At 44.6% G+C, this 23179-nt stretch overlaps 1 protein-coding gene across 3 annotated transcripts in view; it reads right to left on the reverse strand.

Annotated features, from left to right (window-relative positions):
- EXOC4 (exocyst complex component 4) overlaps nucleotides 1–23179 on the reverse strand; it is a 396577-nt gene that overhangs the window by 247243 nt on the left and 126155 nt on the right. The window contains exon 10 of one of the 3 annotated variants that reach the window (XM_030480711.1): nucleotides 18824–19075. The exons of the other annotated variants lie outside the window; for them this stretch is intronic. Within the exon in view, the coding sequence (XP_030336571.1) occupies nucleotides 19004–19075 (72 nt within the window). The 3' untranslated portion in view covers nucleotides 18824–19003. Of the gene's footprint in view, nucleotides 1–18823; nucleotides 19076–23179 lie in introns of those variants that run through there. 3 annotated transcript variants of the gene reach the window in all.

Consider the following 23179-nt stretch of genomic DNA (forward strand, 5'->3'; position numbering starts at 1 on the left):
CTTTTCTCAGTGTGGTGAACTGTAGGGGTTTACACAGGCATTTAATTAGGTGCCTGTCTACCTTCATTCCATCACTTCCAACTCCTAGTATGCTACTGGGCACCACTGCTGCTTAACTTGCACTTTGAGCTAATTACTAATAAATTAACAAAAAGCTCCTTGCAGTGGACTGGAACCTTTTGTACCAGCTGGGGAAAAGCAAATTATTCTTTATAGGACACATGATGGGCTCACAGGTAGGTAATCCTCCGAGGTCTGCAGGGCACTGGCTGACGTGCTAAACAACAGCAGTCATAACATTTCCTGATTAACACTTTCCACTTATGCTTGTCATGTACCAAAAAAATGGCACTTTTTTATTCTATACATTATAATGGCTGAGGACATTGACTGGCTGTCACAGGTGAGGGGGAATGTTTGATTTGTGCATGCAGAGAGCCATACATGACTTTAGACTAAGAAACGTAAGGCATGGGCTGTGTTTTGTGCAAGGACATGCAAGGCTGGAGGCATCAGCGCTGGGTTCCAGAGCCATCAGTTCTGCACCCACCTGAGCATCATTTCTGCTTCTGAAATCACATCCTTCCTGCTGAATTGTGGAAGCGTTTGTCCGACCTCTGAGCCCACAGAAGTAACCACAGAATCATAGAATCAACTGGGTTGGAAAAGACCTTTAAGCTCATCAAGTCCAACCGTTCCCAGCACTGCCAAGGCCACCACTAACCCATGGCACTGAGGCCTCGGCTACACGGGGTGTGAACACTTGCAGGGACGGTGACTCCAGCACTGCCCTGGGCAGCCTGTTCCAATGCCTGAGCACCCTTTGGGGAAGGAATTGTTCCTCAGCTCCATCTAAACCTGCCCTGGGGCAGCTTGAGGCCGTTTCCTCTTGTCCCATCCCTTGTTCCTTGGGAGCAGAGACCAGCCCCCTCCTGGTTCCAGCCTCCTGTCAGGCAGTTGCAGAGAGCGAGAAGGTCCCCCCTGAGCCTTCTCTTCTCCAGACTAAACCCCCCCAGGTCCCTCAGCCGTTCCTCATCACACTTGTGCTCCAGGCCCTGCACCAGCTCCGGTGCCCTTCTCTGGCCCCGCTCCAGCACCTCAATGTCTCTCTTGGAGTGAGGGGCCCAGCACTAAACACAGGGTTCGAGGTGCAGCCTCACCAGTGCCCAGTGCAGGGGGCAATAATGGGATGGCTGGACTTGAAACCCAAAAGCTTTACCTTGGATCTTTAGAGCAAAGTGTTTATCACCCTAAACCAAATTCATGTATAATCTATAGTTTGTTCATGTAACTGGACTGCTTGTTCACGTCAAAACTAGTATAAGATTTGGGCAAGTGAGCAAAGCAGAGATGCAGGTAGAAACCACAATGGAAAGGGAAGAAATAGAGGTAAGAAAGCAAGCAAAACCCAGCTTAATGGTGCAATGAAGATTTATCCCAGGGATAAACCAGGCAGTGCTCTTGACACATGACTCTCTGCACTACCCACTGTTCAAACTCCCTCCCTCTTTAATGATTTCCCACCTTCCCAATCTTCACAGCCTTAAATACCAATTCTTAGACACTTTGTCTCATTACCACTGAGGACCTGAGCTCTTAATGTGAGCAATGCTTCCGCCTAAAACTGGGTTTCTGCTCCAGTCCTGATAGAAGACAGGGAATAGAAAGAGGGAATATGTGCATGTGGCCATGCAATTCAATAGCATGAGGATAAAGCCCAGCAGAGAAAACAGTTCCGAGCCCTTGATTAAGGCCTGCATTAAACTATCAGGCCTCATCAAAAGCCCCATCGATGAGGAGCTATTTGGCCACACACGGAGCTGTGATTTCCATCCACTTTAATAATCAGGGAGTTCGGCTTTAGTGTTAATGTGACATTGATGAACAGGACTGATGCTAATGTAACACTGATGAACAGGAATGACAGTTCAAGCTTGATTAAAATTAGCCACAGCTCTTCAGCACAGGACAAACCAGAAGGGCTTAACATAGAACTCACAGCTCAGATACTTGTGAAGCAAAAAAGAAAGAGAAGGAAAAGGCAAAGGACAACATGGGGGGAAAGGAGAATAGAGGTGCTAAAGAAAGCCAACAAAGGATGTTCTCTGATTAGATCCAGGGTCCTTCAGTGATGCTCATCAGCTCAAACCTTCCTCCCACTGCTCCATTCATCTGGTTTTGATTTGTCCACGTGCTCCTACAAAAACTAAACCATTCCACATATTCTCCCTTTAAATCTGCTTCCCAGAGGCACAAGGAAATTCTCACTTCTCCCCAGCTTGGTCCCACCTGCCAGATGTTGCTTCTCCATCTGCTGCCCACACTCCATCAGCTGGCATGCCACCTAGATGGCATCATGAAGTGATCGATCACCTTCTATCCATTTGAAGGTATGTCACCCAAAAATCACATCTCTATTTGTGCAAATCCATAAATTAACAGACAAGGCCAGGCTGGACAGGACCTTGAGCAACCTCGTCTAGTGCAAGGTGTCCCTGCCCATGGCAGAGAGTTGGAACTAGGTGAGCTTTAAGGTTCCATTCTGTGATTCTGTGACAAAAGAGCCTGAGTTAAAATACTAATGTAGAAGGCAGAAGGTGGGCACCTGCCCCATACTCACATTTAGAGCTCTTAAGGATGTCAATGGGCACCACCACTTCGCTTTAGTAACCCAAGACTGAAAGTAGAACGCATAAAGACTTAGCAGAAGTTCCAAAGCAAGCCAGCAGTAGATCTGGAAGCAGGACAGGGCAGTTCTGCTTGAGAATTAGAGAAATAAAATTATCACAGACTCACAGATTGGTTTGTGTTGGAAGGGACCTCAAAGCTCATCCAGTTCCAACCCGCTGCCATGGGCAGGGACACCTTCCACTAGAGCAGGTTGCTCCAAGCCCCTGTGTCCAACCTGGCCTTGAACACTGCCAGGGATGGGGCAGCCACAGCTTCTCTGGGAAAAGTCTGTGCCAGCGCCTCAGCACCCTCACAGGGAACAACTTCTGCCTAAGGGCTCATCTCAGTCTCCCCTCTGGCAGGTTAAAGCCATTGCCCTTGGCCTGTCCCTACAGGCCCTTGTCCAAAGCCCCTCTCCAGGTTTCCTGGAGCCCCTTTAGGCACTGGAGCTGCTCTAAGGTGTCCCCTTCAGGAGCCTTCTCTTCTCCAGGCTGCCCCAGCCCAGCTCTCTCAGCCTGGCTCCAGAGCAGAGCTGCTCCAGCCCTCGCAGCAGCTCCGGGGCCTCCTCTGGGCTCATTCCAGCAGCTCCACATTCTTCTTATGTAGGATCATTATCAGGTTAAATAACGCCAACCCCATCCCTTCAAAATCACATTTCTAATAGTAAATCCTGTTTCTAAGGGGAAACACATACTGGCTCCCAAAAACTGCGCCCGAAGGAGTTTCACAGGAATGGTAAAGAAAAATGTAAGGAATAATATCAAACCCCACAACTGCTCAAGCCTGGGTTCTACAACATTTCCATAAGGTTTAAATTTAGTATGTCCACATGAATGCACATCATTTTTCATGATCTAGTTGAAGATGTCCCTGCTCATTGCAGGGGGTTGGACTAGCTGAGCTTTGAAGGTCCTTTCATCCCAAACTACTCCATGATTCACCTTAAAGTTCATCTCCACAGACACCACCCCGACCACAGTGAAGTTCTGCGAACGCTGCTGCTACTTACTCACAGGATACGAGTCTTGTTAAAAACCCAGTGCTCACATCAGAGAACACGCAGCACTTACACAGCAGTCAAAGCAATCTCCCAGCTTTCGTTTCCAGCTGCGCATTAGCTGAAATGGCCCCAACCTTCTGGAGTTACATTACTTGTTCCTTTTATAAACAAAATATCCTTTCATTCACGCTATAATTTCCTAGATTATCCATTATTAAAATTCCCCTCTCCAAAATGAATTTACATCTGAATTATCTCATTACTTCTGAACAAGCCAATTATTGCCTCTAGTGAACAAAATAATTAGACTTGTGCTCACTGCATTTGAGCTCTTCTTCGGCAGTCCCAGTGTAAGCACGGTCCCAGAACACTCAAGTACCTCGTGTAGAAGATTCCAACATATGGAACAACTGCATATAGAATAAATGGAGCAGCTTTTTCCTCCTGAATAGTGTTTACCAAATAAATAGGGTATTTTTTTGTATATACTCCCACGTTGAGTGCACACCTGAAGTTTGAATTTAAACTCTACCCAGCACTCAGGACTAAGAGCAGCAAAGAGCTTCATCTAATGCCCTTCTCCACCACCAGAGACTGAAGCCTCCTTTGACACTTTCATTGTGTTATCACAATATCATCAAACACTGCCTGAAGATGGGAAAGGACTCATTTGTGAACTAGATTTTAAATTATTTATAGCAGAGAACACAGAATTTGAAACATTTAAAATATCCCCTAATATCCTGATACCTTCTTTTTCCATGACTGACTGGCATTGTCAGCAAGCCTCGAAGCAGCTATTTTCACTGTGGAATTAATACAACTGCTTCAGCACAGGATTGCTATTTCTAGGCTTTGCACCACAATGAAATACAACTAGAGCTTTCCCTTGCTAAAATCACATTCAGAATTAGATCTTAAGCTCATGGGAGCTTGTTAAATGAAGCTGCTGAGCACAGCACCCTGTCTGCCTGGGTGCTTTGGTGAAGCTCTGAGCTTCAGGATTCAACTGCTGGGCCCACACTGAAAGTTGGTCAGAGATACAAGGGGTATGGGGCTACCTGTAGTTACCCTGAAGTACTTACACTTCGAGACACATTAGAGCAGCTTCCAGTGCCTAAAGGGGCTGGCAAGGAATCTGGAGAGCGGTTTTGGCCAAGGGCGCTGGCACAGGGTGCCCAGAGAAGCTGTGGCTGCCCCAGCCCTGGCAGTGTTCAAGGCCAGGTTGGACACAGGGGCTTGGAGCAACCTGCTCTAGTGGAAGGTGTCCCTGCCCGTGGCAGGGGTTGGAACTGGAGGAGCTTTAAGCTCTCTTCCAACCCAAACCATTCTGTGATTCTATGATCCTATGACAAAGCCCAGCGCAAAGCCAGCATCAGCTGGAAACAGAATCAATCCTCAAGCCCAAATCCAATGTTTCACCTGAGCAGCCAACTCTCCCGCTCTGACAAAAGTTTTCCATTTGGTTCTTTTTCAGATCTTTGGCCACGCACATATAAAACATTATTTAGAAAGAAGATCATTCTCTATGTATTTTGATGGGTTTACAATTCTTCATGCTTTCAGGACTCCTGCATTCTCTGGGTCTTTAAAACCTGGAGAATACCATGGCAGCCTGAACACAGAACAACGCTTCAACAGGGGTGTCACCTACCTATTGCCATTATTACTTTTACTATTATTAGCTTTGAAAACCTCTCAATAAGCCCCTGAAACTTTGCTGTTTGAAAAGCAGTTGACACCCCAACTATGAAATACGATTGCACTATCACTCTCATTACTTTCACACATTCCTTCCCCTACACATGTCAGCTCTAGCATGCTTTTAACAGCTAATCCATCACAAACCTGCAGGGTTAGAGGCTAATGCTTTATAATATGTGAAAACAGGGTTTCCCAGCTGCTTCCAGAGGATGTAAATCACCCATCCCAAGCTCCAGTGGTTCTTGCAATAGCTGTTCCTAAAAGCAGGCCAGAATGGATATGGGTGAACAGAGTCAAAATGGCAATTAGTGATACACATATTTGTGGTCCCAGTTCATGTGACAAACGTGGGACAGGAATGAATCTGTTTTACAACCTATGGCACACACAACACAGTTGTTTCTTTGCACTGAATATTGGCAATGGAAAATAAACCAGAGTTTCCTTCTGTGCTCATTGATAGAAGTGTGTAGACTTCTAAACCATCCAGAGGGACCTTGACACGCTTGTGAGGTGGGCCGATGCCAACCTTATGAAGTTTAACCAAGGCAAGTGCAAGGTCCTACACCTGGGTCGGGGCAACCCCAGGCACTGCTACAGGCTGGGCAGAGAAGAGATTCAGAGCAGCCCTGCAGAAAATGACTTGGGGGTGTTGGTTGACGAAAAGCTTAACATGAGCCAGCAGTGTGTGCTTGCAGCCCAGAAAGCCAACCGTATCCTGGGCTGCATCAAAAGAAGCGTGGCCAGCAGGTCGAAGGAGGTGATCCTGCCCCTCTACTCTGCTCTTGTGAGACCTCACTTGGAGTACTGCGTACAGTTCTGGTGTCCTCAACATAAAAAGGACATGGAGCTGTTGGAGAGAGTCCAGAGGAGGGCCACGAGGATGATAAGAGGGCTGGAGCACCTCCCATATGAAGACAGGCTGAGTAAGTTGGGGCTGTTCAGCCTGGAGAAGAGAAGGCTGCGTGGTGACCTCATAGCAGCCTTCCAGTATCTGAAGGGGGTCTACAAGGATGCTGGGGAGGGACTCTTCCTTAGGGACTGTAGTGGTAGGACAAGGGGTAATGGGTTCAAACTTAAACAGAGGAAGTTTAGATTAGATATAAGGAAGAAGTCTTTACAGTAAGGGTGGTGAAGCACTGGAATGGGTTGCCCAGGGAGGTTGTGGATGCTCCATCCCTGGCGGTGTTCAAGGCCAGGTTGGACAGAGCCTTGAGCCACATGGTTTAGGGCAAGGTGTCCCTGCCCATGGCAGGGGGGTTGGAACTAGATGATCTTAAGGTCCTTTCCAACCCTTACGATTCTATGATTCTATGATTCTAAACACACCTTTTGACAAGCTTCAAGCTATGTAAACACTATGTCTTTTAATTCCAGTTTAACTCCAACATTGGACTCCACGAGTCCTTTTCGACAAAGGAGCTGAAGTGGAACTAAGTAACCTCTTTGTACTTGTCACAGCACTTGACATGAGAATAAAATGGAAGCAGGTACTGAAACAGCAAAGCAGGTGGAGAAAAACATCATGATGTTCAGCATCTAAGAGCACTTACAGCCTGCAGCCCATGCCAGCATTATGCAGAGATGGGCAAGGTGAACCAAAAGACAACTATTCAAAGGTGGATGGAACAAGACTTTACCAATGGACAGGTCAATACTCATGAATTTGCAGTGAGATGAAACGTGGCACATCTTGTGCATTTTCTTTAAAGTGTAGGGGAGTACTTAGAGGTAATAAAGAACGGTGAGAATTTTGGAATTCAAAATGAGGTATGTTGGTATTTTCTACATCTGCAAAATCCTTCTAGTTGAAAACCAATGGCTACGCTGCTGCAGTGACAACTGCGCAGTGATTGAAGTGTTCATGGCAGTGTTCAAGGCCAGGTTGGACACAGGGGCTTGGAGCAACCTGCTCTAGTGGAAGGTGTCCCTGCCTGTGGCAGGGGGTTGGAACTGGATGAGCTTTAAGGTCCTTTCCAACCCAAACCAGTCTGGGATTCATTCTATGACTCATTTAGAAACCCCACTTTCAACCAACCATCAGTGGCAGCTGAGCTCCAAGCAGAGAACTTCCACAGGCTGCAAACCAACTCTGGAACCAGCTAAAATGAGTCTGTGCTAAGCTCTGTATTACCAGCAGTTAATGACTGCCAGTGCCTGAATTTCAGGAGTATTAGCACTGCCAGAATGGTCCCATTAACTATGTTCACCCATTTTTTCCATCTCTATAATAGGGATAACACCACCTTGCAAATCTTTGTGACGCACTTTGCTGAAAGTCATAGAATCCCAGACTGGTTTGGGCTGGAGGGACCGTAAAGCTCCTCCAGCTCCAACCCCCTGCCACGGGCAGGGACACCTTCCACTAGAGCAGGTTGCTCCAAGCCCCTGTGTCCAACCTGGCCTTGAACACTGCCAGGGATGGGGCTATCCTAATTTATAAGATAAATAATTGTGTATCAAAGGCAAAAGGAAAGATGACTGTGAGAAGGTTTAGTTTACCTGAACTGGGCTGAGCACTCAGGTTACCTCCTGAATACCTCCTAAAGGAGCAAGAATACAAGTGGTAGAGAAATACATGCCAGGACTTGCCACAAAAACATGTCCACTGCTCATTTAAATACTGAGAGAGAAGTCTAAAGCATCTCCTGTATCTCCTGTCTGAAAGAGTGCCCTTTTCCCAGATGACCACAAGAGGAACCAACTTCCACGTTTAGTTCCCCCATCAGTGACCCTGAAGGAGTAAGACGGGAGATGCTGGTCACAGTTTCATTAATGCTTTGCAAAGCCTCTCTGCCAGCTGTCAGAGTGAATACACAGCTTTAACCTCAAAGATTTCTGAGGCAAAAAGATGCATTTTTCTCTCCTGTATATGAGTTAACAAGCAGAGAAAATCAGGTACCTCACATCTGCTTCTGGGGCCCCTTGGATACTTCAGTGATTCCCTGCATCAAACAGAGCAGGAATTCCTCCTGCCACTAAGCATTAACAGCACAGTCAACAACATATTGGGGAGTAATAAAAACAATGCAACCCTCATTTATCAGCTGGATGAGAAGCTGTCGAGGCAATCAGCTGAGTAAGATGACCCATCACCAAAGCCTGAGAAACAGAAGATGAAGAGGTTTGGGGTTTTTGCCTTTTAGTTAGAAATGATGCACTGCTCAAGGTACAGTAGAGATCATAAGTGAATTGGAAGGGAAGCTTTACCTCTCCTTCCTCCCTCCTCTCCTCAGCAGTATTTACGTGGAGTGTTCAACAGGACTTTGTGGTCTTACTTCTCCACCAAGCGAGGTTTGATCTTTTCTCATTGACTTCTGCAGTGGCCCCGTTATCCTCTATACGATCCAAGCTACACCTCACACATAATGTATTATATTTCTCAATATATTTGTTTTAGTTAATGAGATATTTCAAATGGAAGATGAAAAGCAAAATCTCCTTTCTCTTTCCGGAAGGGTGATCCAGTGACACTGACAGTACATGTATGACCAGATGGCTGTCTCCTTAGAAAGCCAGACAAAGCAAACATGTCCATAAATGTCCACAATGTCAGATGCAGGCATCAGAATAGACAAGGTCCAAGCAAACACATCCAGCTATTGCTTCTCAGACACCAGCAACATTTGCTAGTGCTGTCAAAGAACAGATTTATGTATTTTTCCCTCTCTAATGCCCTGAAATTTCCTTGCAGAGCTGAGACATGGAGGTGTCTTGGTCTCACCAGGGAAATAATATTCCACAGCTGATTTGCTCTGTGAAAACATTAACCCAACAGCAGTGGCTGTGCTCAAAAAGCAAAGGACTCCTCTGTAATAGCTCAGCACCCATAGTCTCACAGGCAGGTTCTGTTAGAAAGCAAAGCCCAAATGGGTGTTAATTTAGGTGTGGAGAAAAAGCAAAGATCATGGTCAAGCAGTGAATCAGAGTGTCAGCACTGAGCTACCTGCTGGGAGTGGAAACCAGTACGGGGAAAACACATGCAGTTTCCTCCTCACCACCTGCATGGATTAGGTTATTTTTAATGCTTCAGTTAAGGTGCTCCTGACAGCTGTGTTCAGAGCACAGCACTAGCTGAAATAGTTACAAAGGCTGGAGCCTGCATCCTGCTATCTAAAGCATCCCTCTGCCACTCAAACCATCCCTCTGCCCCTTAAACCATCCCTCTGCCATCTAAACCACCCCTCTGCCACCCAAGCCATCTCTCTGCTGCCTGAACCATCTCCCGGCAACCTAAACCATCCCTGCTCCATGTTTTTGTCTGGTGTAAGTGTATTTTTTTGGTACATTTTCCTGAATAATCCCTAACAGCAATATCCAATCTATTTCATTCAAAACCACCTTGCTGGAAGAAAACTGGTTCTGCCTGTGCCTAAGGTCACCTCTTTGAGAAGAGCAGAGCAGGCCCCAGATGATGTGAAAGGCTTCATGAACAACCAGCTCTGCAGACAGCCTGATCCCACCCCACCCCAGTCCCTACCACCTCTTCTCCCTTCCCCTAGAATACCTATTTCTTTTTTGTCTTCACTTTTCTCCTGTGAGTCCTGACAAAAGTGGATGCATATTTATGTATTTTATATAAATCTTGTTAATTAAAGAGCCATAACATCACCCTCCATTTTTAGCTAATAACTAGGGCAAGCAAGGCTGATGCACCCCAGCCTCCTAAATCTACCAGTACCCCAAACCCCAATGACTTTTGGGTCCCTCAATAACTTTAGCAGAGATGGAGAGACCTTCAGAACATGAATGTGCTGGAAGTTTCATGCAAGACTGGAAGGGGGAGGCAAGAGACCTCAGATGAACATCCCAGCTGAAGGAATACTCTTGATTCACCTCCTCCTCCTTACCAAGAAGGCAAGGCAGGGTATCGCTGTTGACCTTTGCTAAAGGTGGAATTACTCTGCTCTAAGATGGTGTTCCCATGATGATGATGATGCTTCATCAAAGCATCACACCTCTTTCAGTTAACTCAAAACCTCTTGGTTGTATCCTGTATATCCCTTAAGAAGATACCTTTCAAGTACCCTAGGAGAGTCACCCCGTTCCCCTCTCTAATCCTCAGTCTCATGTATTTGAATTGATGTATATCTGTGTTAAGAAACTCAGGTGCAAATTATTCCACTCTTTACTTTTGCTTTACCACTCGGTGAATTCCCTCAGTGAAAACCAGAGGCTGTACCTGTATTTCCTAAAAGATCAGGCACCACAAATGAAAGCAAGCCATTTCCCCTCATTTCTACAGCACCCAAGGGCTCAGCCTAACCTGAACACAACCAACCACAGCATAAGAGGTGGCTTGTGACATTTCCGATACACTGAGGAAAAATGGAAGTATTTGAAAGTAAACCAGGTCAGTGAAGTGACTGCGAAAGTCAGGTTGTACTTAAAAAGAGAGACAAAAATACACATCTACGTCTTCAGGACTCAGTTGCTTTCTCCAAGTGATGATGTCCCTCAAAAAGGGACAGGCTGATGAAAAAAAGAAGGGGAAAATAAAGCCAATGACAGAAAACATCTCTGTGCCAGAGCACCTATTCGAGGAAAGTTGTTTTTTGTCCTAAAGCCCAATGTCCTTTAAAGACGTTTTCCTTTGCTCTCAATATGCTCTCTGTTGTGATGTCTCCTGTGTCTGTCCATCTGTTCTGCTGATCAACCTCAAGAGACCATCTCTCCTGGCTGCTCTCCCAAAACCAGCAATGGTACAAGCCACCCAGCCGAGGAGCTAAAATCAGGGCTAAGAGGTGATAACGGGAGCACACGGCTCCAGCACTGCTTCCTGTTGGCATCAGGTGAATTAAAGATAACAGGGGGCTATATTAAACATCAAAGAGGCTGCATCCTATTCCCCTACCCCAAAACCACAACCTATATTCTATATAACAGCCTTTGTCAAGAAGAAATTCCTCCACCTGACATCAGAGTAAAGGGAAAAATACAATTCTACATCAGTTAAAAGAAATGGTATAATTTGGTGTGTTTAATGCTTGACACCCAGCACCTTCTCTGGTTATTTAAGTAGGAATTTATACCCTTTGCAAGGAAATGTTTTTGCAGGCAGTCATGAGAAAAGGTCTGTTCTGTATGACACTGTAATTGCGTTTTAGTCCCATCTGCTTATTTAACTTGCATTAAAAAGAAATAATTTCCAGAATTGATGTTTTCTGCCTACATTCAGCGCTAGTTACGTTCTCATTGGTTCACCCTGCAATTTGAGTGTACAGAGATTACCACAGAGTCATGGAATGGTTTGGGTTGGAAGGGACCTTAAAGCTCACCTAGTTCCAACCCCCTGCCACGGGCAGGGACACCTTCCACTAAAGCAGGTTGCTCCAAGCCCCTGTGTCCAACCTGGCCTTGAACACTGCCAGGGATGGGGCAGCCACAGCTTCTCTGGGAAAAGTCTGTGCCAGCGCCTCAGCACCCTCACAAGGAAGAGCTTCTGCCTAAGAGCTCATCTCAATCTCCCCTCTGGCAGGTTAAAGCCATTCCACTTGGCCTGTCCCTACAGGCCCTTGTCCAAAGCCCCTCTCCAGGTTTCCTGGAGCCCCTTTAGGCACTGGAGCTGCTCTAAGGTCTCCCCTTCAGGAGCCTTCTCTTCTCCAGGCTGCCCCAGCCCAGCTCTCTCAGCCTGGCTCCATATGAGACGTTTTATCTTCCTTCTAGTTTCTCTATATTCATTATAGTTTCACTTAGGTCCTGTCCGGCTGTGGCCCAAGTTTCCTTAGAAGTTATCAGTCACTCCTGAAGCAGGCTTCAATCAGTGGCCTAAAAACAATAGATCTAGATCCACTTACAGTATTTTTTGACACCAATAATAAATAACTGCCTAGTAAAAGGAACAGCACTAACAAATTACTGAATAAAATATCTGTATCAGTGTTCAGAGAATGAAGACATTACAAACAGCATCTGCAAGCACTATTTCTTTACATTACTGATGGCTGTAATCACAGAGATGATGCTCTTCGGAACATTCAGAAATGCATCTTGCTCATGACACAAGTGAGGAAATGAAGTAAACCAGAGTCTTGTGATGTGCAGTAATTTAAGAACAGTTAAAATGAACAGACACCTTAACAGAAGGTTAACATTAACATCCAGAGGATGTGGCTGCTTTCTGACACGTTGTGTCTCCATGTAATAAGACTGATGGTATTTGAAACACGAAAGATATTTTCAATATCAAGTTCTACACTGAAAAGTACTTATGCAAAACATGGCAAAGCTCTGATTCCTCCTGATGTTGCCTACAAATAGAGATGTACCATCACTGGTTTTGTCACTTTACCCACGCTGAACCGCTTCGACTTAGAGAAAATCAGATTATATCTATTCCTTCTGAACACCAACACAACCCCTATTAACTCCCAATCTGTTTTACCTGGGCAAATGTGCCAAAAACCATGGTGATGTGCAGGTATCACTGACAGCCTAAGTAGAAAGCAAAGGGCTTCCAGGGGTTTGGTTAACAGGATTCCTCCTGCTTGTTCCCCAGCATCATGGGGATGACAAATGTTAACACGTTCTGCTTGTACAAAGTCATCCCAGAAAATCACAGCACAGCTTCAGTGTCAAGGGCAGGGCCTGCAGCTTAATACCAGCAACTAATTGAAGGTTCAAGGATCAACACAGCATCATTCTCCTACTCACAGTCACATCACAGGGTGCAGAAGTTAACCAGCTGGTGTTAACCAGCTGGTATCAACCAAGGAAGGAGTGAAGGGAGGGCTAATACCTACAAGGTTACAAAGAACCCTCTCCGCTGACTTTATATTGTGTTCCTCCAAAATAATACTCATTAGAAGAACAAAAGGAAGGAAACTAAAGCTTAGTAACAAGTACAATCAGCAAGGCCACACTGGAAAACAGTTTAGAAGTCAAGCACAGCAATTTTCTCTAGGTAAATGAGATTAAATCCCTGCTGTGCTCTCCATGGGAACGTCAGCAACTGGACACTGAGTGCACCGTATATGGTTATTTTCCAATTAAAATAAAATCCCTGTTTCTAAGAAGAAAGGAGGGAAAAGTGATGTTAAAACACTTCCAGCCTTTAGTTTTCTGCATAAGCACGATCAGAAAGCATTAAGTGGGTTAAACACATTAGATAACTGTAATAATCTGCACTCAGAGTACAGAGTAATGGAGTCTTGCATAAAGGCTTGGAATTAACCTGCTTAATTTCACTGGTATTACATCCACCACATCCATCCCCTCGTTCTGCTTTGTAACTGCATCATTAACTTCCCATATAGACAATCCAACCTATCACTCCAACTTGCCACTTCTTCATCAAAATGTATTATAATTTGCTTATCCACTGCCATTTGCATCAACTTGCTATTAAAAGGGAAAGAGGTTTCAATCTTCTTTCCTCACATTTAATTCAATTGTATGGCATTACTTAGTTTTAATGTCTCTTCTCAGTGCATAAGAAATGGTTTATGCTTGGTTTAGACTAATTCAGAAGCTCCAACACCCAGTAAGGGAAATACAACTAGAAAAAGAAAAGCCAAAGTGTCTTCTGTACTGTGAGTAAGGTATCTGTGTTTGTACGTCCTCCAAGAGACAACTGATTTCCTACGATCTGAGAAATAAATTGGCAAGTGCATCGTCCAACACATAAAACAGCTCTTTGCTCAGAACATTCCCAATGTACCAGAATTCCTAATCTACCACAACAGTGAAAAAGCTGAAATCACAGGGACTAATGTGGATTTCATTTATTCAAGTGGGTAAGGAGGGAAATTGATTCATACATTCCTTCTGTGACTTAGCCCTGGAAGTGTTCAAGGCCAGGTCATGGGCAACATGGTCTAGTGTGAGGCATTCCTGCCCATGGCAGGGGGTTGGAACTAAATGATCTTAAGATCCTTTCCAACCCAAACCAGTCTGGGATTCTATGATTTCCTGGATCTGTGCAAATTTAGAGCCAACAGTCAGCATTAAAATAAACCCCGACACAATGAATAGTGGTTTTCACCTAAAGCTGATTCTGTCTAGCACTGAGAGATCAGTTTCATGTTACTAAACCAGCTAAGGAGGTCTTCTACTAGAGGAAATCCCATCAAGATCACACCTGGGATGTATACGTAAGATGTGACACAAATCATAAACATGGGCTCCTCAATACTTCTTCAGCTGGGAAGAAGCAGGGCCAAGCTGGCACTCTGCAAGTTGATGATTCAATAGCCAGACCAAGTCCACTGAAGTTAATAATTGCCTATTGGTATGTTACTCAAGGCCATTACGAGCAGCCACAGTGAACCACCAACTCTCTATATTGTCAGGTACTAACTACTACATGTCTTAGATGTTCAGACCACCTAAAATCAGTTTTTAACATAGGATCATAGAATCCCAGACTGGTTTGGGTTGAAGGGACCTTAAAGCTCATCCAGCTCCAACCCCCTGCCACGGGCAGGGACACCTTCCACTAGAGCAGGTTGCTCCAAGCCCCTGTGTCCAACCTGGCCTTGAACACTGCCAGGGATGGGGCAGCCACAGCTTCTCTGGGCAGCCTGTTCTAGTGTCTCATTATGCTGAGAAAACTGTGCCTTTAAAACTGTAACAACCAACTTTTCTGTGCAAGGACTCTACTTTTCCAAAGGAGTAAAAGCAGTAGCAGAGGACGACACAACTGAGAGACCTGTCAATCCTCCATCTACTTTTTGAAGCATCTTTTGAATGGGAACAGGGCATCTGCTCTTCTAGCTCCCAGACAAGGGATGCTGTATTTTTTTCCTGCCTCAGGCAGCTGTATCTCTGCATTTCAGAGCTCTATCCCTGCTCAACAGGAGAAAATAGAATTCTTCTCTCCTGTTTTCCTTTGCACTTGTAGCACCTGAAATAGAATAAGCGCCTTTTGTCATACAAAGGTAAAGGCCAAGCTACAGTGGGCGACTCTTTGTTAAAATTCCTAAATTGGATCCTCTGGTTACAAAAATAAAGCCTTTAGCTACAGAAATGATTCTTACCTGCAGGATACCAAATGAAACTAAGGTGCACAGATGGCACAGCACCATTTACACACAGCCCAGTGGCTCAGGTTACCCCTGAACTCCACATGTCGGTGCAAACACAAAGCCCCTTGGTCAGAAGCTGAATAGTTCAGACAGACAAATGTATGAACCAGTTATTTCTGGATGAAAACTGTAGGCTCTGAAAAAGCATCGAGTAACTGATGATTATTAATAAGAAAGAATATAGAGCATTTAACTGTAGCAAAAACCATGATAAGCCCTGAAGCAATTATATAAACCTTTATAAATGAAATGAGCTCCTAAAACAACAAGAAGGAAAAAAAAAGGTCTAAATATTTTCAGTCAAAACCACCTCTGGCTTTTATCTTTAATACACTCTTCTGTATTCCAAACAGGCTCCAGAAGGATATACTGATAGTAAGGCACTATATAATTACAGACACAATACAACAGTGGAGATAAGTGCTCAGTCTGGTGTGATTAATGCAACAATGCCAAACTGGTCTATAGAAATGAAAAGTTATAGCCTGACATCGGCGTGTGTGAGAGCAATGCAACTGGGTATTGAGACACAGCACACTTCCTTATCACACCTCTGAATAAACATTTGCTTTCCTTCAGTTATCAAGTAGCTGACAAAGTAAGGAAAGGGCTTTTGTTGATGTTTTTTCTCCCCCAGATACATGAAATACCCAACACAACACTGAACTCATCAATTAGGGATAACAGACATGTATTAACACCATCAGAATCATCAGATAGCTACATGGAAACCTATCTTGCAACACATCATCTCCTCTCCATACACACACGCTCCAGTTATTACCACTAATTGAGTCCTAAGTGCTTCTCTTCCAGGGAACTAATTAGAAAGCAAAAGGTTGCATGAAATACATTGGTATCCGGGTTCTGAGGTGAAGGTTGAAGTTAGAAACATCCAACGGTTGATTTAAGTCACAGAGGGGAATGATGATGCTGCGAGGGCTGGAGCAGCTCTGCTCTGGAGCCAGGCTGAGAGAGCTGGGCTGGGGCAGCCTGGAGAAGAGAAGGCTCCTGAAGGGGAGACCTTAGAGCAGCTCCAGGGCCTAAAGGGGCTCCAGGAAACCTGGAGAGGGGCTTTGGACAAGGGCCTGGAGGGACAGGACAAGGGGAATGGCTTTAACCTGCCAGAGGGGAGATTGAGATGAGCTCTGAGGCAGAAGCTCTTCCCCGTGAGGGTGCTGAGGTGCTGGCACAGGGTGCCCAGAGAAGCTGTGGAACTGGATCAGCTTTAAGGTCTCTTCCAACACAAACCATCCTGTGATTCTATTTTAACAGTGTCAGTTTTAGAAATGCTAGTTTTACCCAAATACATCCCTATTTTAGGATTCTGCAAAGTCACTGAGAAACTGCCTGGTCCTCTTGGGCTGAAATTGTGAACGCATGAAAAATAGTGACATGTCCAGATGAAGTGGGGTTTGCTTGCTTTTTTCCATAGTAATTATCCTTAAAATGTAATAACACCCTTCTGCGTATGAGCACCACAAAAACCATTGCACATCGTGGCTCCTATACTCTTAAAGACTTTAGCTTTTGCCTGCTTATGGTGCAAATACCTTTTAGCCAACTCTAGATAAATTCTCACATTTCCACAGTAGCTATAAAGGCACAAACAATTATTTCCCATGGCTCGCAGCTGACCCCAAGCATCACGTTGTCATATAACTTCACACTGGGCACATACCTCTTCCTTAACCTGGGGTCAGGCCAAACTGGCATCTTACCTTGCTGAGAGAAGAGCCCTGAGTGCATTGCAAACCAATTATTACTGGAATTATAGCTTTTCCACATAATATCAACATATTTCCCATTATGAAAGAAATATATAGTTAGAGTCTAGGGAAGAGGCCACTCGAAATCACTTCCATATTCATTAAGCAGACAAAGAAAGTGCCATTTGTTACAGTTGTTCACCCACTTCTAGATGCCATTGAGGTACAGGGAATACAGTGCTTCTGCAAGGGATGTCACCCAGTAACTACTGGTGACAAGTACATCCAACACAACCACATGATCAGTGCAATTAGAACACCCAAAGAGGAGCACAGATGCTCTAAGCCCCCAATCACTTAGAGGATTTCTGATATTATGTAAAAGGCGGCAGTTACTGAGCATCAAATCTTTGCTATTATACTATTAAGTAATTACAATGAAATATGAAAACACTAATGAGATCTTCAGCGAGTGTTTGCTGTACCCAATATTTAGAGGGAAAAGAAATAGCCTGTTTTTCTCCAGCAAACTTGGAACAACTTGCTTCAAGCAGCTGCAGAAGTGTTATATGGAGAAAATCTGGTTGCAACAATTTCTCTGCCTTTGTGGTGCTACATGGTTTAAAAGACTGGCAATGGAAGCATGGAAATTTGGGATGTCTATACATAGAGCATGAATTTAAATTCAGACCTCAGTGTGCACATGTGTGTGAGGAACCATCCCTGGCAGTGTTCAAGGCCAGGTTGGACACAGGGGCTTGGAGCAACCTGCTCTAGTGGAAGGTGTCCCTGCCCATGGCAGGGGGTTGGAGCTGGAGGAGCTTTAAGGTCCCTCCCAACCTAAATCATTCTATGATTCCATGTTGTCCATTCAATCATTTTTCCATTAATGAATCCAAGTTCAGACCTGTCAGGGCAGTTAAACTGAACTAAGCACCAAAACAAGCTCCTATTAAAGATGCTTTCAGCATATGCACCATGTCCTTCTACAACTTCTTTATCTGATGGACCTTGTAATAGCATTTAACAAAATGAGGCTACTCTGCTCTACTCCAGAAATGCCACCGACTCATTTCTCCAGTCTCTTGAAATAACATGGGCATAAGAGAGAGGACAGAAAACAGAATTTCTCCGCTCCAATTCAAAAGCAATGAGGTTCATTTACACGTGGTGCACTGGCCAGGTCCTTACAGGTGATACCGGCCTTGATCTGGTGCACTGCTATGAAAAGAGAAAGAACAAACAACAAGAAGTGAAATGAGGAGGGTACAAGAGGCCAGATCTTGAGACAATCAACAGCAGAACAGAGACATTTCTACATGTGTTCTAGGTGCCAGATCTCTGCATTGTAACGTGTACAAGCAACAGTCAAACTGCTATCCCAAACCATTCACTGTGAGATACATAGGCAGCCACACACTCCTGAATGGACAATTCCACTCAAGCTCCAAAAGCAACAACAAAAATCCAGGAGATGCGAGATTTAAATGCCCGCTGACAGGAGGCTTTATAGCTCTGGTGCTTCTCATAGGCATTCTCTTTCCCCATCTCCAGCCTCCATACAAATAATCTTTTCCCTACGTACCTCCTGGATGCAAAACTGCCTTCTCTGCTACTCTCCTCACCTGAAAAATATCTGTATTTCTGTCTACTGATAATAAAGTATTCTAATATCACCCATGATATATTAAGAAAAGACTTCAACAACAATTTATGCACTTAGCCCAAAGAGCCCTTCAGAAACTGTTAGCCTTTGTTATCCTCAGAACTCTAAATCACATCTCTTTATTGATTAAAGTTACATCTTCATTCTACAGAAGAGAATCACCTGCTCAGCCCACATTTATCTCTCTGGATAAGGCAGGGTATAATGGATGGATGAAATCTGAGGCCATTTATTTTGCAATCATTTCTGAGATATCATACACAAACAGATCTACAGCACGGCAACAGCACACCTTCAATTCCTGCGTCAGACAAATTCACAGCTAACAAAATCACATGTATTTTAATCCTTTAATTAGGTAAGAATTACTTTCTTCCCAACAGTTCTCCCTTATTAGGAAAAACTCAAGACACCTACAGACCACCCAACTGTTATTCAAACTCTAAGCCACAAAAGTCTTTCAAGCATCTGGCGTGTTTTATGCTCCGTGGCAATTCTGTTAGCTTCGAATGGAATGATTTATTACCATAGAACCCAAGCCTCTGATGAGATTACACTGCCAATTTGTGCCTTCTTTGTGAAGAGAGTTCTCCTTCAACCCAGGCTTTGGACTGAACATGGTGAATCTCAATTAAAGGGTGACCTTTACAAGACAAGGGAAATGTTAATTCCTGCTCACCTCAATGGCTTTAACCCAACCTGAAAGCAGAGCTTGTGAAAGCTGCCCACTACTCTGTCACTGTTGCATTTTAACACTATCCAGATCAAAAAACTCTTCAGTGTAAAACAAAAATGTATATATCCATCCATCAAAGGCAAAGGAGAAAATCCAAATGGTAATATAGCTGTCTCTGGAGCATTTCTTATGCTCCTTGAAAAACAAGGGATTCGCATTTTTAAGGGACTTCAAATACAGATTAGAGGCATTAGAATGACAGGGCCAGAGATTAAACACGTCTTTACCCACTGAACAGGTACAAGACAAGGCACGAGCAACAGCTACTGCCTCCACACTCACCCTTAAGGTATGTCTTGTCATTTGCCGTACCCTGTGATATCCGACTGCTTTCTGGAGATGTCACAGCTTAAAGGGGATAAAATCTGCAGAGGAGGCAGTTCAGGCTCCACAGAGAATTCTCATCTTATTTTTTATAATTACCATTATCTACTCTATCAAACAGGAGAAATACAAGGAATACTTCAGCAACGTATTTAAAGTCTTGCTAATTTAGCTGGTGAAAACAAAGCCATTACTTACAGACAAGTAAGCAGGAATTTGACCCGCATAAAAAATGGATCTGGATGAACTTCAATGTGAAAGAAGTTAAGAATTTGCTGAAAAAGCCAAATGTCAGCAAGATTTGATCATAAAACAGAAGCACCTAAGAGCATCTTAGGACTCTCTGCTATTTAACAGGCCAGATTAAAACAATGTATGTATACAAAGCCATCATTGCAATTAATCATTCTAGAAAGTATGTATATTGTATAAATCTCTTTCAAGAATTAAGTATCCTCTTGAAAGATACATCTTCCCAGCTAATTGCATTCAGCTAATCCATATTCATAGAATCATAGAATCATAGAATCGTAAGGGTTGGAAAGGACCTTAAGATCATCTAGTTCCAACCCCCCTGCCATGGGCAGGGACACCTTGCCCTAAACCATGTGGCTCAAGGCTCTGTCCAACCTGGCCTTGAACACCGCCAGGGATGGAGCATCCACAACCTCCCTGGGCAGCCCATTCCAGTGCTTCACCACCCTCACTGTAAAGAACTTCTTCCTTATATCTAATCTAAACTTCCTCTGTTTAAGTTTGAACCCATTACCCCTTGTCCTACCACTACAGTCCCTAAGGAAGAGTCCCTCCCCAGCATCCTTGTAGACCCCCTTCAGATACTGGAAGGCTGCTATGAGGTCACCACGCAGCCTTCTCTTCTCCAGGCTGAACAGCCCCAACTTTCTCAGCCTGTCTTCATATGGGAGGTGCTCCAGCCCTCTTATCATCCTCGTGGCCCTCCTCTGGACTCGCTCCAACAGCTCCATGTCCTTTTTATGTTGAGGACACCAGAACTGTACGCAGTACTCCAAGTGGGGTCTCACAAGAGCAGAGTAGAGGGGCAGGATCACCTCCTTCGACCTGCTGGCCACGCTTCTTTTGATGCAGCCCAGGATATGGTTGGCTTTCTGGGCTGCAAGCGCACACTGCCGGCTCATGTTAAGCTTTTCGTCAACCAACACCCCCAAGTCCTTTTCTGCAGGGCTGCTCTGAATCTCTTCTCTGCCCAGCCTGTAGCAGTGCCTGGGGTTGCCCCGACCCAGGTGTAGGACCTTGCACTTGGCTTGGTTAAACTTCATAAGGTTGGCATCGGCCCACCTCACAAGCGTGTCAAGGTCCCTCTGGATGGCATCCCTTCCCTCCAGCGTATCAACCGAACCACACAGCTTGGTGTCATCGGCAAACTTGCTGAGGGCGCACTCAATCCCACTGTCCATGTCACCGACAAAGATGTTGAACAGGACCGGTCCCAACACCGATCCCTGAGGGACACCACTCGTTACAGGTTTCCAACTGGACATCGAGCCATTTACCACAACTCTTTGCGTGCGGCCATCGAGCCAGTTTTTTATCCACCGAGTGGTCCATCTATCAAATTGATGTCTCTCCAATTTAGAGACAAGGATGTCATGTGGGACAATTCCCACTGGATAGTTTGATTCTTCATTTTACAGCCAAACTCTATGGTGTTCCTTAGCATTTAGCAATTACCAAACCCCAATTCAAATTGCTGTAAGTTATTCTCATTACCAGTAACAGAAGGTAAGTGTAGGAATCTAAACGTGGGGTACCAAAGGCACACTGGAATGCCCTGCTAGCAAACAAAACCCCAGCATGGGAGTAACAAAATCAGTCCTTAAATGAGTCAAGGAAATAGCATTGTAGTAAATAATGTCCTTTGGAAAGCCAGAGCTCAGAAACAGGATTTTGGCTTGAGATGGTTAAAATCTGAGAGGAGACAACGGCAGTACCATCCACTTAACCTGCACACTCTATTTCACTCTTTCAGGTTGCTGCAGCCCACTTCCACCAGTGGAGCGATGAACATTCCTCAAAGCAGAGCAGGTAGTCAGAAACCAGACCTGCTCATCCCAAACTGAGAGAATTCTGCTCCTAAACAGCAAGACAGAAGGGTTTTAAATAAATGGTTTACTACTGAACTTTACACAGAAGCACCAATTCCAGGAGAGTGTGAAGCTCTCACATGGAGAGAAAGGAAGAGCATATTATTTCAGATCACAGGAAGAAGAGAACCTGTTCAACTGTATCATAGTTATTTTATTGCTGGCTGTACTGATGAAATGTTTCCACTGTCCTTCAGAAAAGCAAAGCGTGATTTATCTGCTCCAGCCTGGGACACATCTTACACACTGACATAGCACGGTCTGCTGCCTGGCTCAGACTAGCCAGAAAGCTTTGCCTTGGATGATAGAAGGGAAAAGGGAGAGAAGATGCTCTGCAGTTCAGGAAAGTCACATTACAGGGAGAGGCTTCCTTTTACTCACCCCTAAATTCAGATCATTTAATGTTCACTTTGGGTGAGTTACACCCAATTCAAAATTAAACATATTGAAACACACAGACTGATTTTAATGGATGTCAGGACTTGAACATCTCACTGAATCCCAGACTGGTTTGGGTTGGAAGGGACCTTAAAGCTCCTCCAGTTCCAATCCCGTGCCACGGGCAGGGACACCTTCCACTAGAGCAGGTTGCTCCAAGCCCCTGTGTCCAACCTGGCCTTGAACACTGCCAGGGATGGGGCAGCCACATCAAGCTGAGATAGCTCAGCACCTCCAAAAGCCAAGTTCTCCTGAAAAAAATCCCTCCAGGAACTGATACAAAACAGGGTGTTACAGTTCAGAGGCATAAACATTACCTGCCTATTCTGCTTAATTTGCGTAATACAAGATAATTCCACAACATCTTTGTAAATTCACCACAAAGCCATCAAATTCTTTACTAACCCAAACCTCAAAGCTGGGAAGAAGCTGTAAATAACACCTTGAAAATCAGTGCTTGCTTTCCAAACCAGGCACTGTGACACAGCAAGTCCCAGGAAACTCCAGAGTCTGCATGGCCAGAACTGTAACACCATCACTACTCTTGGGAGCAATAGTAGTAACACTGAAGCATCCATTTGGGGGGGGATTTGATAAAATGAGGACTTTTTTCAGTGTGTTTCCTCATATCAATAGGGGAATGAAGATTAGCTCTAGTAGGAGAGTTGTGAAGAATACTCCAAGATAACCGAGGCTGATGACAGAACTCATAACTGATTCCATCACCTTTGATTTTGAGTCTTTATTTGAGAAACTTTTCTACTGATAAAACAACTTAATGCCC

Source organism: Strigops habroptila, chromosome 3, assembly GCF_004027225.2.
Source record: "Strigops habroptila isolate Jane chromosome 3, bStrHab1.2.pri, whole genome shotgun sequence".
Taxonomy (NCBI): Eukaryota; Metazoa; Chordata; class Aves; order Psittaciformes; family Psittacidae; genus Strigops; species Strigops habroptila.